General features: G+C 37.7%; 4 protein-coding genes across 5 annotated transcripts in view; 2 read left to right on the top strand and 2 right to left on the bottom strand.

The window, feature by feature from the left end:
• LOC121725629 (zinc finger protein 26-like) overlaps positions 1–13,403 on the top strand; it is a 98,805-nt gene that overhangs the window by 32,826 nt on the left and 52,576 nt on the right. The window lies entirely within an intron of this gene.
• Positions 4,754–7,442, bottom strand: LOC121725631. The gene is made up of 3 exons (XM_042112648.1): positions 6,905–7,442; positions 6,230–6,321; positions 4,754–5,366 (listed from the first exon to the last, which is right to left on the bottom strand). The coding sequence occupies exons 1-3, from the start codon at positions 7,152–7,154 to the stop codon at positions 4,782–4,784; spliced, it is 927 nt and encodes a 308-aa protein (XP_041968582.1). The 5' UTR covers positions 7,155–7,442; the 3' UTR covers positions 4,754–4,781.
• Positions 7,724–10,226, top strand: LOC121725630 (protein ALP1-like). Its single transcript, XM_042112647.1, has 2 exons — positions 7,724–8,253; positions 9,221–10,226. The coding sequence occupies exons 1-2, from the start codon at positions 7,946–7,948 to the stop codon at positions 10,125–10,127; spliced, it is 1,215 nt and encodes a 404-aa protein (XP_041968581.1). The 5' UTR covers positions 7,724–7,945; the 3' UTR covers positions 10,128–10,226.
• Positions 8,304–10,433, bottom strand: LOC121725632. The gene is made up of 2 exons (XM_042112649.1): positions 10,228–10,433; positions 8,304–9,075 (listed from the first exon to the last, which is right to left on the bottom strand). The coding sequence occupies exons 1-2, from the start codon at positions 10,403–10,405 to the stop codon at positions 8,372–8,374; spliced, it is 882 nt and encodes a 293-aa protein (XP_041968583.1). The 5' UTR covers positions 10,406–10,433; the 3' UTR covers positions 8,304–8,371.

The raw sequence follows: 13,403 nt of genomic DNA, 5'->3' as shown, positions 1-13,403 counted from the left end.
TATTTCTATTGTCTTAATATTTTTTTTAATCATGGTGGAACATATTCTTCAGCATTGGGCTTGATTTTACAGCTTCTTCAAAATTTATTCCTTCCAGAAAGCATGATGTGGCGAATTTCTTTTTACAACTGCAGTAAGTGGTTTTCCAGGTTTTCCCGCAAATGAAATTACATTTAAAGAGTCAAATCTATCATCAATATTTATACAAAAGGTGGCAATGTTCATATATTCACTGGGAACTTTTTTATTTCTCACTAAATTAAAAGCCCATGCAGCTACGCGTTTACTTAATAATTGAGTAGCCAATTTAACTTTCATTTTATTAATTTTATTAGGATTTATATGCTCCTCGGTAATAGAATCCGCGAGCAGCAAAAGACTGCCTTGATGACGCGCTTTTAAATCCTCCCAATACAATTGTTCAAAGAAATTCCACTTAAGAATTTTGTCTTTATTCTCGACGAAATCATAAAATTTTTAGGTCTTCTCCAATCAAATTATCTCTTAATCCTTTTATAAGATGAGGGATCATATAAAGGGATATTTTTTTAGATTCAATAAAAATGATCCCTTTTCATCTTTATATTACTTCTGAGTAAATAAGCGCTAGTATCCTCCACTAAACTATTAATTGTAGCTACATCAGTAGCGCTTTGGTCGCATACGGTGCAAACGATTGTATATCCGGTCTTTATGCAAACATTTTATATAACAAAGATTTATAGTATCTTAGGCCTTTTTTTGTATAGAGCCAAAGATAAACATTTTTCGTCAAAAGTCAAACGAAGTCCTTTTAGTTTTTTATTACTTTGACTAAATTGCATTTTGCAAAATAATTTTGCGGGTTTAGTCAGTTCATCAATTTTGTTAACTATTCTTTCTTTTTCACTTAACCTAGTTTGATAAGATGGACGCCCCTAATAAAAAGATAATTAGCCATATATCTTATAAGAAAGAAACTATTGACATAATATTATACACTTACTCAAATCAAATCATTCATTTTTGCAATTATAGGTTACATAAGATGTTACAAAAGATGTCAGTATTTCTCTACGATTAGTCGTTAAGGCGTGCAATAATAATAACTCAACTAGACAATCTAGCTGAAACCGCCAAAAAATCATAAAGGCAATATGGTCAGGTATAAATTTCAAAATCATACATCATTTAGCCTGAACGTGACTCGCAGAGCTCGTAAGATTTTATTCCAAAACGCGCAGCCTTTGTCCTTATTGTTAGGACCCAGGCCAAACGGCCTTTGAATAAGGTCAGATACTCGTCGATAGAAATGAAACAGTCCAAATTATAAAGGGAGGCAAATTTGTGTTTGAGATGCGAGATCACGGGCTGTAGTTTCGCTAATTTCGGTGAAAGCCGAATTCCTTCATTTGGTAGCGAATTCTGACTCACATCAGAATTATTTGCTCAGCAAAATATAGCGATTGTAAGGCATCAATTGCCTGAACTTGGGCATCTCCAGGTAATCGTCTGCCTTCCAATACTCATATTGATTTGTCCGTGGATCAATCCCCATGTACATAAAAGTACATGGGGATTGATCCAAGTTCATTAGTTTCCAGAACGATACGATCTATAATGTCCTTACTCCAGGTGTCAGTAAAAGCATCATAGGCAGTATCATAGGCTTTGACTGGTCCAGGAGTAGGACCTGAAAAACTTTCTGGAACACCCGTGAACAAGTCAAAGTCTTCTTTCCAGACATAACTAGTCGACACGCCAGGAAGACGATCGGCTTCTGCATCCATTACACTCTCCATGGCGCCTATGATTTGATGAACGGGCTCCTCTAGTTCGTCGTCGTTAGGGATGTTCCTATCTAATGTAGCCAAGTTAGTGACGTCGACAGGGGATTCGTCGAATTCATCGTCGGATTCACTGTCGATTTCACTACCTCCGCGTACCCTAATCCTAGCACTTCGTTTGCGTGTTTCCGTCATCCCTGACGTTGACGGAAGGACATCATCAGAAGTGGCGTTCGGTAAGCCTTCGAAATTACCCTTTCCACAGCGTTAACACTGCAGACAATTTTTATTTTGATACCCAAACTATATCATGAATCTGCCAATGTCAAGAAAAATGTTCGGAAATAACTTACCATAGTGGTTGAGGAGGTTCCAACGTACGGACGTGGCCACCGGGCGTTTTTGTGAAGCCCACGGACGCACCGGTTAGGAGGAGGCTGCCACCAGGGGTCTTCTGAACCACTCGAGCCCTTTTGAAAATACAATAATAAAAATTACAAGCTAGGCAATAACTTATTGTATAACGGCTATGTCACGCGGCTTCACTCGAGCTATTTTTTTTCTACTATTTCTAATAAGATAATATTTCCTCTTGTTAGAAATAGCCGATCCCATAAACAATAGTTTCAATAAAAATTAAATCACACATATATATCACACATATATTTATCATATATCGGCTATATGTAATGTCTCTTTATATTATCAATCCCTATCTACAAAGTCCTAAACCTATATGTTTGTCCCTTATTCATAAAAAACTGTTCAGCCATGACAAACAAACAGCTTATATGGGACGGACACTAAGTGGAAGGAAATATTATAGTTACGGTTGGACGGGAGAGACCGGTCTTGGATCCGGGTCGGGGACGTCCAGGGAGCAACCCATTAAAAGGGCTCTTAGGACGGCCAACGGCCGCTGCGAATAGTGGATGTGTGAGTGTGACGGCGTCACACTCCGGGATCGAGAGGTCGACCGCAGTCGTCCGAATCTAAAAATTGACAATAGTATAAAGTATTTCAATCACACACTTTTTTTTAGTTATTCAGAATCATGAAAATCGATGTACCTACAATATTACAACAAACAAGCAAACTTATAAACCATTACAATTTGAATATAAAAAACAAATAGCAATTTTACCTATTTAGCCATGGAATTTTATATTAAAATATTTATACTATTATTTTACTACATATCACTTACGTTTTGGACTTCACCCTATATCTGTTCACTCTGGGTTTTTTCCCCATACAAAATGAGCATTGTCCTTTGTCACAAAATATTACCAATAAAAACAAAAAAAAAAGTGCTTATTTTGAACTATATCAAATAACACCATGGAATTTGAGAGTTATATGTACAGAATTCAATTAAATTTTATAGTAAAAATTTAATTGAATTCTGGGCATTTGATATCCCGAAACCAAAAACAGAAATCATTCACAGAATCACTCCAAAAAATGAATACAAAGTGATTATTTACACAATTGTATAATTGTATACAGTGTTACTTTTTTTATCACTTTTGTTGCTGTCAGTACTTTCACCAACTTTCACCATAACAACACTCATTTCGAGCCATTTATTGTTTCAAAATACGATAAAACTTTTATTAGCACTAAATTCTGAATAATTCTTTTGGAAATAAGTTTCTAAATAACTAATCTACACTTTAGAACGAATAAATACAAGTAAACGTTGAAATAAGTGGGAAAATTCTTGTCATCGTACACTATAATATAGTGTACGATGCAAGCATCAATCACTTCTTCTACACAAAAAACATATTTATATTATAAATATGTTTTTTGTGTAGAAGAAGTCCATGAATTCAAAATTGTTGTGCTTGGATTTAAGTCGAAGAATAAGAAAAATCACGTTTTTAACGAGGTGAAAATTGCTCCACAGATGCCGTTTTAATAAACTCCTGACTCCTTTTAAAATTTTGGTATTTTCTCAGCTACTGCAATCGTTTTACACATTTCAAATATGATGAATAGAATAAGAAATAACGGGTTTCTTTGATTTAATTCTCATTTTTAATACAGAATTAAAAAATACAGACGTGTTCTTTTTTGGGTGTTATTTTTCGGACGGAATAGCCCCTTTAATCTGTGTCAATAATATTCCTGGCAACATTCTGTAGAAAATAGTTGCCGTTAAAGCGACTGGTTTCTAAATAATTATTTTATTCCAAAAAAATCTATTATTTCTCTTAATATTATATTAAAAATGATATTAGTTTATCAGAATGAGCAGTTCTTGCATTTTCGGCTGCTCGCCAAAGGAAAGTAGTTATTGGAATATCTTAAGGTGGGTACAGACTGGTGAAACGTAACATGAAATGTATAATTCTGCCTTTCATTGCATGTTCGCTGCAAGCGTGGACGCATAGCGCGCTCTTAACGCGCATTCACTACGAACCTCCCGCGTTCGTCTGTTTCCGCCATTCTGCCGCGAACACGGCCCTTCGATACACGTTTTTTTCGTGCGCGTCACTTACAAAACCATAGATCACACGAAGCATGGAGTCCGAAGACCACGTTCTTGCTATGACGATTATCAGTACTTCATTATTAATAATACATCAACTCATGAAAACACGCCGAAGACCCCGACGTTGGTGGCGGACAGAATTGTATAAACGGAGAGAAGGTAGAGAACTGCTTACTGATATGAATTTTCAGCACATAAGTGGACAATACAAAAACTTTACTAGGATGACGCCAACAGACTTTGAAAATTTACTCGAGATGATTGGACCAAGAATTAGTCGAAACCATACAAATTTAAGAGCTCCAATTTCAATCCAAGATAGGCTAGCAATAACACTTCGATTTTTAGGTTCCGGGGACTCTTACACAAGTCTGCAGTATACGTTTAGAGTATCGAAACAATCCATAAGTGCTATTGTACCTGAAGTGTGCGCCGCAATAATGGAGGAATTAAAAGAATACATTAAGGTACGTATTATGAAAATCTTTATTTATGTTTAGAAGTGTCTTTATTTATCACATTAAATCATTAAAGTCATCCATAGAAGACGTGTAAGACTCTTGTGAAGAGACCGACAAGGGCGGCTGGTTGGTTGGATAGTCAGTAGTATCTTCATTTCTTGCCGTAGTATAGCCATAGGGTCCCGCTTCGTTTGTGCCCGATGGTGGTCCGGCCGATGTTGAGGGACGATTAGAATATCCGGTCAGATCCACACAGTTCTGTCTTGCCCTGGATAAATAGTCATCTTGGTGTGAACCATATGCATGGTTATTTTGATGACGCCACGATTCGTAATATCCCCTGTCAGCTTTCATAATTATTTCAAAAATTGCATGTTCGACCGAAGTCCTAGTTTGTGGAGAATAACTAGTCATTTTAGCCCCTATAAAGGAAGCGAAACTTTTCGTTGTATCAGAAATACCTATCGAATTGTCCAATTTGTTGGCTGTTGTTTTCAGTATTCCCATCACATCTGAGAGCACATTGTCATCCCTCCTGGTTTGTTTAGCGCTCTTTGGACTACATTCATTTGGTAGTACTGGAGGGGTGAACACATTTTGGTCGGCAGTGTTTTCCAAGTCCGAGCGATGAAGTGACTCCTAAAAATGCAAAAAATAATTAATTGTTTTCTTTTTAGATACCAACGACAGCCGAAGCCTGGTTGAAGATAAGCAAGGAGTTTGAAGACCGGTGGAACTTTCCACACTGTTAAGGGGCATTAGACGGAAAGCACGTTATACTTGAAGCACCTATCAAAAGCGGAACCGAGTTCTATAATTATAAACAAAATTTTAGCATCGTTTTGTTTGCTCTAGTTGATGCAGATTATAATTTTCTATTCGTAGACGTGGGATGCCAAGGGAGAATTTCAGATGGCGGAGTTTTCAAAGATACCACATTATATGATATGATAGAGAATCACACAATAAACCTGCCATCGCCGCGTCCACTCCCCGATAGAAATATTTCCATCCCATATTTTTTTGTAGGCGATAGTGCCTTTGCTTTAAGTGAAAACTTGATGAAACCATATGGTGGGACACCTCCAAAGGGTTCATCGAAGAGAATATTTAATTACCGATTAAGTAGAGCTAGACGGATTGTTGAGAACGTATTTGGAATTATATCGTCTGTGTTCAGAGTTTTAAGAAAACCAATGCTTTTACAGCCTGATAATGCTGAATTGGTAGTTATGGCAATCGTTCTTCTACATAATTATTTGAAACGTCATTCTAGAAACGTGTTCATAACTCCAGGATTAGTTGATCAGGAGGTAGAAGGAATTTTAAATGAAGGTTCGTGGAGGCGAAATAATGACGACATGACATCATTACTGCCCATAAGAAATATTCCCAGACGATCACCTGCACATCTAAATGCTATTAGAGATGAATTGGCTGATTATTTTACGAAAGAAGGAAAGGTTTCTTGGCAAGACAGATGTTCATAGAATAATCCATACCGTATTTTTTCTCTTTCTCGGTGTGTTCCTGTCGTCTAAGAACTTCAAAGCATCATAGGCAAACCATCGACTTATGTATGTTTCCGAGGCACCTGCAACCGAGTAATACAAAGTTAATTGTTTAGGATAAATAAATAATGTAGCTGAAACATGAGGTTTGAATTCCTTTTTCTCGTTTTTGCATCGAAATTGGTCCATCCGTTTAAGCGCTACGATGCTACAGACAGACAGGCCCACAGTTTTAGGGGTCAGACTTATAACACCCCTCGTTTTACGTCAGAAGTAAACAATTACACATTCTCGTGGTATTTTTTATACACTTACATTACCACTTACATTACAATACAGGCTGTCCCGTAAATAGTACGACATACTGCCAGAGGTTAAAGTACTCATCAATACGAACAACTTTTACTATGGGACCAACTTCGAAATCGCGAAAAAAAATCAGCTGTGGCAGTATGTCGTAGTATTTACGGGACATCCTGTATGTCTTTATCTACCATTATACTTTATGTAGATACTATGTGGTTAATGTTGCTGGTTTCACAATGTTATAGATTTAAATACCAAAATTTTACACTAATTAATGTGATTACCTACTGTTTGTTAATCTTTATAAATGAAGAAAAAAAAAAAAACAATAATAATACAAACATTAATCATTATTCTTACCTTTTCCTGTCCCCTTTGATTTTTTTTCCTTCAGCTTTTCGCGGCGGTATGAAGAGAGAAGACTAACAATTTTGTTGTTGCATTTTTCTACAGTCATTGACATCAACTTTGCGATTTCCGACCACGCATCTTGCTTAAGATTTTTCTTAAAATAGTTTTCATTTTGTGGGTTCCACAAAATTTCACGAACTCTGTACGCATCTATCAAGCAAAATGCTTTTTCCTCACTCCACGCAGTGTCGTCCTCCATGTTCGTTGCGTGCACGTGTTGATTTCAAAACGACCGTCCACGTTGGCTGCTCCGCGCACACTGCGCGCCCCTTTGTGTTCGTTCGAAAAACCGACAAATCACGGATCGCTCCGCGCGCGGCTTGTAATGCTCGTAGCGTGCGCGTGAAATGCACATTTCGCGCGCACAAGACGTCCAAACTATGAGAAATTGTTACAAAGTGTGTTACCTTTCATGATACATTGCAGCAATGTGTACGGTGAATTCTTTCATTGCATGACACATTGCATGTTACGTTTCACCAGTCTGTACCCACCATTAAGTATTTTCATAATCTCGCAACCTCATATATTATTTACTAGCTGTTGCCCGCGACTTCGTCCGCGTGGACTTTAGTTTATATAGTTGTTCCCGTACATCGATTAAGTCGTTTACGCGCTAATCAGAAAAGTATATTGTGTAGGAACCGCACATTTTTCCGGGGCAAAAAACATTTCTTGTCCCAGATTCAAATTAGTATCCCCAATCTCCATGCCAAATTTTATCAAAATATATTAAATAGTTTAGGCGAGAATCATAAAAGTTTAGGCCCATAGCACACGGCGTATTTTAAACGCGCTGACGACGCGCAGAGAACGCGCCTATACGCGATTCAAACGAGATTGGATCGCAACCAAGGTAATTAAGCACACGGGGCGATTGTAAAACGTTCCTCTACTGCGCGTATACGCGCAGATACAGCAGTACAGACGCGCTGTAGTCGCTCGTAGCTTTTGCGTTTTGATCAGAGACTCCTCTTCTTCAGTTGTACAATGGCGTCGGTTGAGACAACACTGCTTACGTTGGCTTTAGTACTTCTTTTAAAAAGTAAAAAACGTAAAAAAAAGCGAATTTATTGGATAGACCCATTTACGAGTGAAAAAAGATTGGGTGGTCATTATCATACAACTTTTAAAAAATTGTTAGTACATAGAAGATGGAAGAAATTTTATAATTGTTATCGAATGTCATATTCGTCATTCCAAGAACTTCTTTCGATTCTAAAACCTGAGTTAACTCGTCAAAATACAGCAATGAGATCATGTATATCGGCAGAAGAACGTTTGCTCATCACATTGAGGTAAGAAAACAACTAGTATTTATTTATTATGTATTTATTTATTTATTGACCTGTTACATTTTAAAATCAACCGTAAATTGTTATAAGTGCACTTAGATTATGAATAAGAGAAAAAGATTTATTCAATATCATCATACATGTCAGATATGATGTCGGAGTCATTTGTAACCGATTCATTGCTATCCAAATTTTGGAGTGAACTGACAGATTCATTTCTTGGCGCTGATTGATTACTTGGATATTGTGGCTGAAATTCAGACTGATATCCAGATCCAGACTGATATCCAGACTGGTATCCATACTGATGTTCATATTGAAATGCACCTTGGTATCTATTTTCATTTAATGTCCTCGATGACTGTCCCATATTTTTATATTTACGAATTAAATTTATCATATCAGCTTTGGCCTCTAACTTAAATTCCTCTTTGATAGCAGAAAAATCTTTAGCCAACGAAACTAAGAACAGTTTGTCGGGATTTTCAGATAAAATTGTATTATTTGCTTCCTTAGACTGTTTGAGATTTGCTGTCAGTGCTTCATACAATTTGTCTTGTGGGTCTTCATGTTTTGGAGTCTTTTTAGACTTCTTTGGTGAATGTGGTTTTTGAAAATCACAGTCTTGGTTATTCCGCAGAGCTGCATCATCATTTTGACTTGGAGATCTTATTTCGTAAAGCGGGTCTAAAAAAGTTAGCAAATTGGAATATATGTAGGGTCTTCTAGGTTTAGCTCCAGATCCACTGGAACAGTTATTGTTCTTCGCTTTGTCTCTTTTATAAGCGTCCTTAATACTCTTCCATTTTCTTTGAAGTTCAATGACTGAAAACGATAAATAATGTTAATAGTTTAGTTGTTTTTTAGGTTAATTTTAATTCATTTGAAATAAGTAGTTGTAGGTTTATTTTAATTAAAATATGTAAAATTTACGATAATAAGTGATTTTTAATAATGTTATTCTTTTCAGGTATTTAGCTACGGGTTGCTATTTCTCAGATATTCACTATGACTTTAAGTGTGGACAAACGACGGCAGGCATTATAGTCCGTGAAACAGTGAAAATAATATGGGATAAATTAAAAAACATCTGTATGCCAGAACCAACCGAAGAATCACATCTAAAAACTGCTGAAGGATTTATGAAATACGCAAATTTTCCCAACCTACTTGGGGCTATCGATGGGAAACATATTAGAGTTATAAAACCTCAACATAGTGGATCAGAGTATTTTAATTATAAAAAATATTTTTCCATCGTATTGCTTGCAATATGTGACGCAAATTACAGATTTATCGATATAGATGTTGGATGCTATGGAAAAGCTGCAGACTCAACAATACATGAATTTAGTGAATGGACCAAAAAGATAAGGCAAGGAAATTATAATATACCAAATGCGAGACCAATATCTAATAATGGGGTACCAATACCATTTACGTTTGTTGGAGATGAAGGCTTTGCATTATCTCAACATTTACAGAGACCATATGCTGGAAAAATCTTGCCACGGCAGAAAAGAATATATAATTACCGCTTGACACGTGCCAGACGATACATTGAATGTACATTTGGTATATTAAGCAACAAATTTAAAATCTTTAATCGGCCACTGAACGTTAGCGTGGACTTCAGTGTGGCTATTGTGAAAGCCTGTTGTGTACTGCATAATTTCATACGTGAACGTGACGGTTATAATTTTCATAATTCTTTGAGTGTAGCTGGTTTTGAAGATCCTCCTGAAGATGCAAGTTTGATTTCGATTGGTGCAAGACTGTCACAGGGACAACTAAGCGGAACTATGATACGAAATATGTACGCTGACTATTTTATTAGTGATGAAGGTGCAGTACCATGGCAAGATTCTAAAATTTAGGGTACCTACCTAATTACATTTTCTACTGTTTTACTGTTCTATGTACCGTCGAACTATAAACTATAATACATTATTTTTAAATAAATATAAGAAATCTTACCTGCCAGGTTTTTTTCCTTACTGGTTTTTTCATTGAAATTGTCATAAAAAATGTGGCACAATTCATCCCAAGCATTTCTTTTTAACACTTTGTTTGAATATTCGGGCAGTAGTGAATTCCATGTAGCTGGACGATTGTTTATTTCTGTTATAAAGCGGTCGGTGTCGAAGGGTTCCATTTTAAACGAAATACACGCGCAGCACACAATAAAACCGCAACTGAGGCGCGGGCGCAGTGGTGGCGTGAGCACCCCCACCCCCTCTGCCCGTACTCCGCTCCTTTGTACGCGCGTTTGTACCGCTTCAAATGCACGTATACGCGCTTCATGCGCGCGTTTCTATTATCAGTGCAAACGCAACTATCAGCGTTTACGGCGCCGAAGAAGCGCGTTCCTGAAACGCGCGTCGTCAGCGCGTTTAAAATACGCCGTGTGCTATGGGCCTTATTGTGCGGGAACCGTACATTTTTCGGGATAAAAAGGATCCCTTGTATCCCGAGACTGAAAGTATTGCCATACCAAATTTCATCAAAATAGATTGAATAGTTTAGGCGATAATCATAAAAGTTGTGCGGGAACCGTATATTTTCCGGGACAAAATGTATCCTATGTTCTTTTTCGGGACTCAAAGTATCTTAATACCCAGCAAAATGGGTCCAGCCGTTTACGCGTGATGTCGTGACCACGCGAAATATAACGTTCCGCGCAGCTTCGCCCGCGTAAATTAGACATTTCACAGACAAATGAGTCCACAAAAAATAGCCTATGATCCTTCACGTGGTCTATTTCTTATCTGTGCCACATAACAGAAAAATTGCTTCAGTAGTTCGTGAGATAAGCCCTTTCAAATAATTTCCCCGGTTTTTTCCACATTTCCCTCTATTTCTTCGCTCCTATTAGTCTTGGCGTGATAAAATATAGTCTATAGCCTTTGTCGATAAATGGGCTATCTAACATTGAAAGAATTTTTCAAATCGGACCAGTAGTTCCTGAGATTAGCGCGTTCAAATAAGCCCTTTCAAATAATTTCCCCCATTTTTCCCATTTTTTCCTCAATTTAGGTTATAGGCTATATTTTATCGCGCTAAGACTAATAAGAGCGAATAAATAGAGGAAAGTGTGGAAAAAACGGGAGAAATTATTCCTATCTCAGGAATTACTGCTCCGATTTGAAAAACTCTTTCAGTGTTAGATAGCCCATTTATCGAGAAAGGCTATATTTTATCAGGCTAAGATTAATGGGAGCTAAGAAATTGAGGAAAAAATGAGAAAAACTTCAGGGAGCTGGAATACTTAATATAGGAAAAAACTGCGTCGTCAAGGGGGACTCCTTTACTCTGTACTCCCAAAAAGCACCATCAAGCGACTTAAAGATTCAAGCAGACGTACCACTTTACGAAATTCCTACAATCAACAAGGTTTTTAATTTATCCATTCCGAACAAAGAAGATGTAGAAGAGTACAAGCCAAACGACAAGCTTGTAACGCACATAAAGAAGCAAATAGAGCAGATGAAATCCGACGGTGTCTTCGTGGATCAATTATCCTATCATGACATCCATCATTACGTCGGTATTAATGTGGTCGCTGCTATATTAGTCGTGATAGCAGCATTCTCCATACGACGCTGCTTGAAACGTCGTCGACGTTGACGCACCTCGGGCGGGAAGCTGCACAGAGCAGGCAGCCGACACGGCCCCTACAATCATCCAGCGAGCCTCAGCCATGTGGGTCTCGCGCTCCCGAGCAACGGCATTCATCTCATCAGCATCGGCATCACCAAGGAACCAAGCGGGACACAACAAGCCACTACGCTACAATTAACGTTCCTACAGCATTTGAATTTGATCGTATTTAATTTAATTTCATTTAAATTTGATCTCACTTAATTTAATTTTTCAAAATGTTTTTTCTTTTTTTTTATCTTCATCTCGCGGCCGGGAATATGTACGATGCAAGCATCGCACATTCCTAGGTCAGCATAATAATTAGTTTATCAATTTTGTAAATATCTCAATATTTAAATGATTTCGTAAAGTTTTAATTTTCGCTATACTCATCATTATCTTTGTGTATATAAAATGTGTCTGCTATAATACGCGAGCACTTATTCTTATAGCACTTATTCTTATATCATTATTCTTATATCAGGTATGGGTCTGTACACCTTACACAGGTGTACAGACCCGTACATATAGTTTTTTCCTTTTTTGGTATAAGTACAATTTGTTCTAACAGACCTTATTTTGGTAACTGTTTTTTTTTTTGTTTTTTCTTTTGCTTAAGTATTTTTTTCTGATTTTTTATCACCTTTAGATCTTTTCCTCTTTAAGCTATTCTGTTGTTTTTCATTTTGTTCTTTTTTCATACGTTCTATCACATCTTTATATGTTAAAACTTCTGCATTGCTATTTGTGATTCGCTTTTTTAGAGGCACGGGGGAATCAGTCTTAGCTGCAGTTTGTAATAGAAGTTCTTCAAATGAAAAAACTCGACAGACGCGAGCACTTAGTGGAATATATTACTTATACTCCACTAACATCCGTGATTTCATAAAAACTGGTACTTATGTCACCTGGCCCAGAGCAGGGACAATAAAAAGATAAGAGAGAGAAATAAAAAAGAGGATTAAACAATTTAACAAATTTATTTAAAGGAAAAAGAGAAGAGAAACCTAGTCAGTCGGAGAGCGGGTAATGTGGGTACGAAGCCTAGCCTCAGTCTATTTCGGGGTTCTTTGAATTCACGGGTAGGGACACTACACTTATCTTGGGATCAGACAGCGACGTGGGGGACTCCAGCTCCTCAGGTCTCCGTGAGCTACCAGACAGGCGTAGGGTCGACGGCCAGCTGTTGGTGCCGAGATGTTTGGGACCCCGTCGGTGGCAGCTAGTTCAGTGTGTGGTAGGTGCGTCAATCAGACGGCATGAGCAGCACGTGGTCGGCTCCATACGACCAAACTCTGCTGCAAGATAGTAGTGGTCCGTTGTCCGGGACAGAGCAGGGCAAAATTGTCCGGGAAAGAGCAGGGCAGAGTAGAGTTGTCCGGGACAGAGCAGGGCAGAGTAGAGTTGTCCGGGAGTGAGCAGGGCAGAGTTGAGTTGTCCGGGACCGAGCACCCCTATAACGGGGACCTTTAAAAAAGGGAATAAAAAGGATTATGTAGCGAGCCGGAGGA

Source organism: Aricia agestis, chromosome 3, assembly GCF_905147365.1.
Source record: "Aricia agestis chromosome 3, ilAriAges1.1, whole genome shotgun sequence".
Classification (NCBI taxonomy): domain Eukaryota; kingdom Metazoa; phylum Arthropoda; class Insecta; order Lepidoptera; family Lycaenidae; genus Aricia; species Aricia agestis.
The sequence above is the reverse complement of the archived record's forward strand: the minus strand, read 5'-3'. Positions and strand labels throughout refer to the sequence as shown.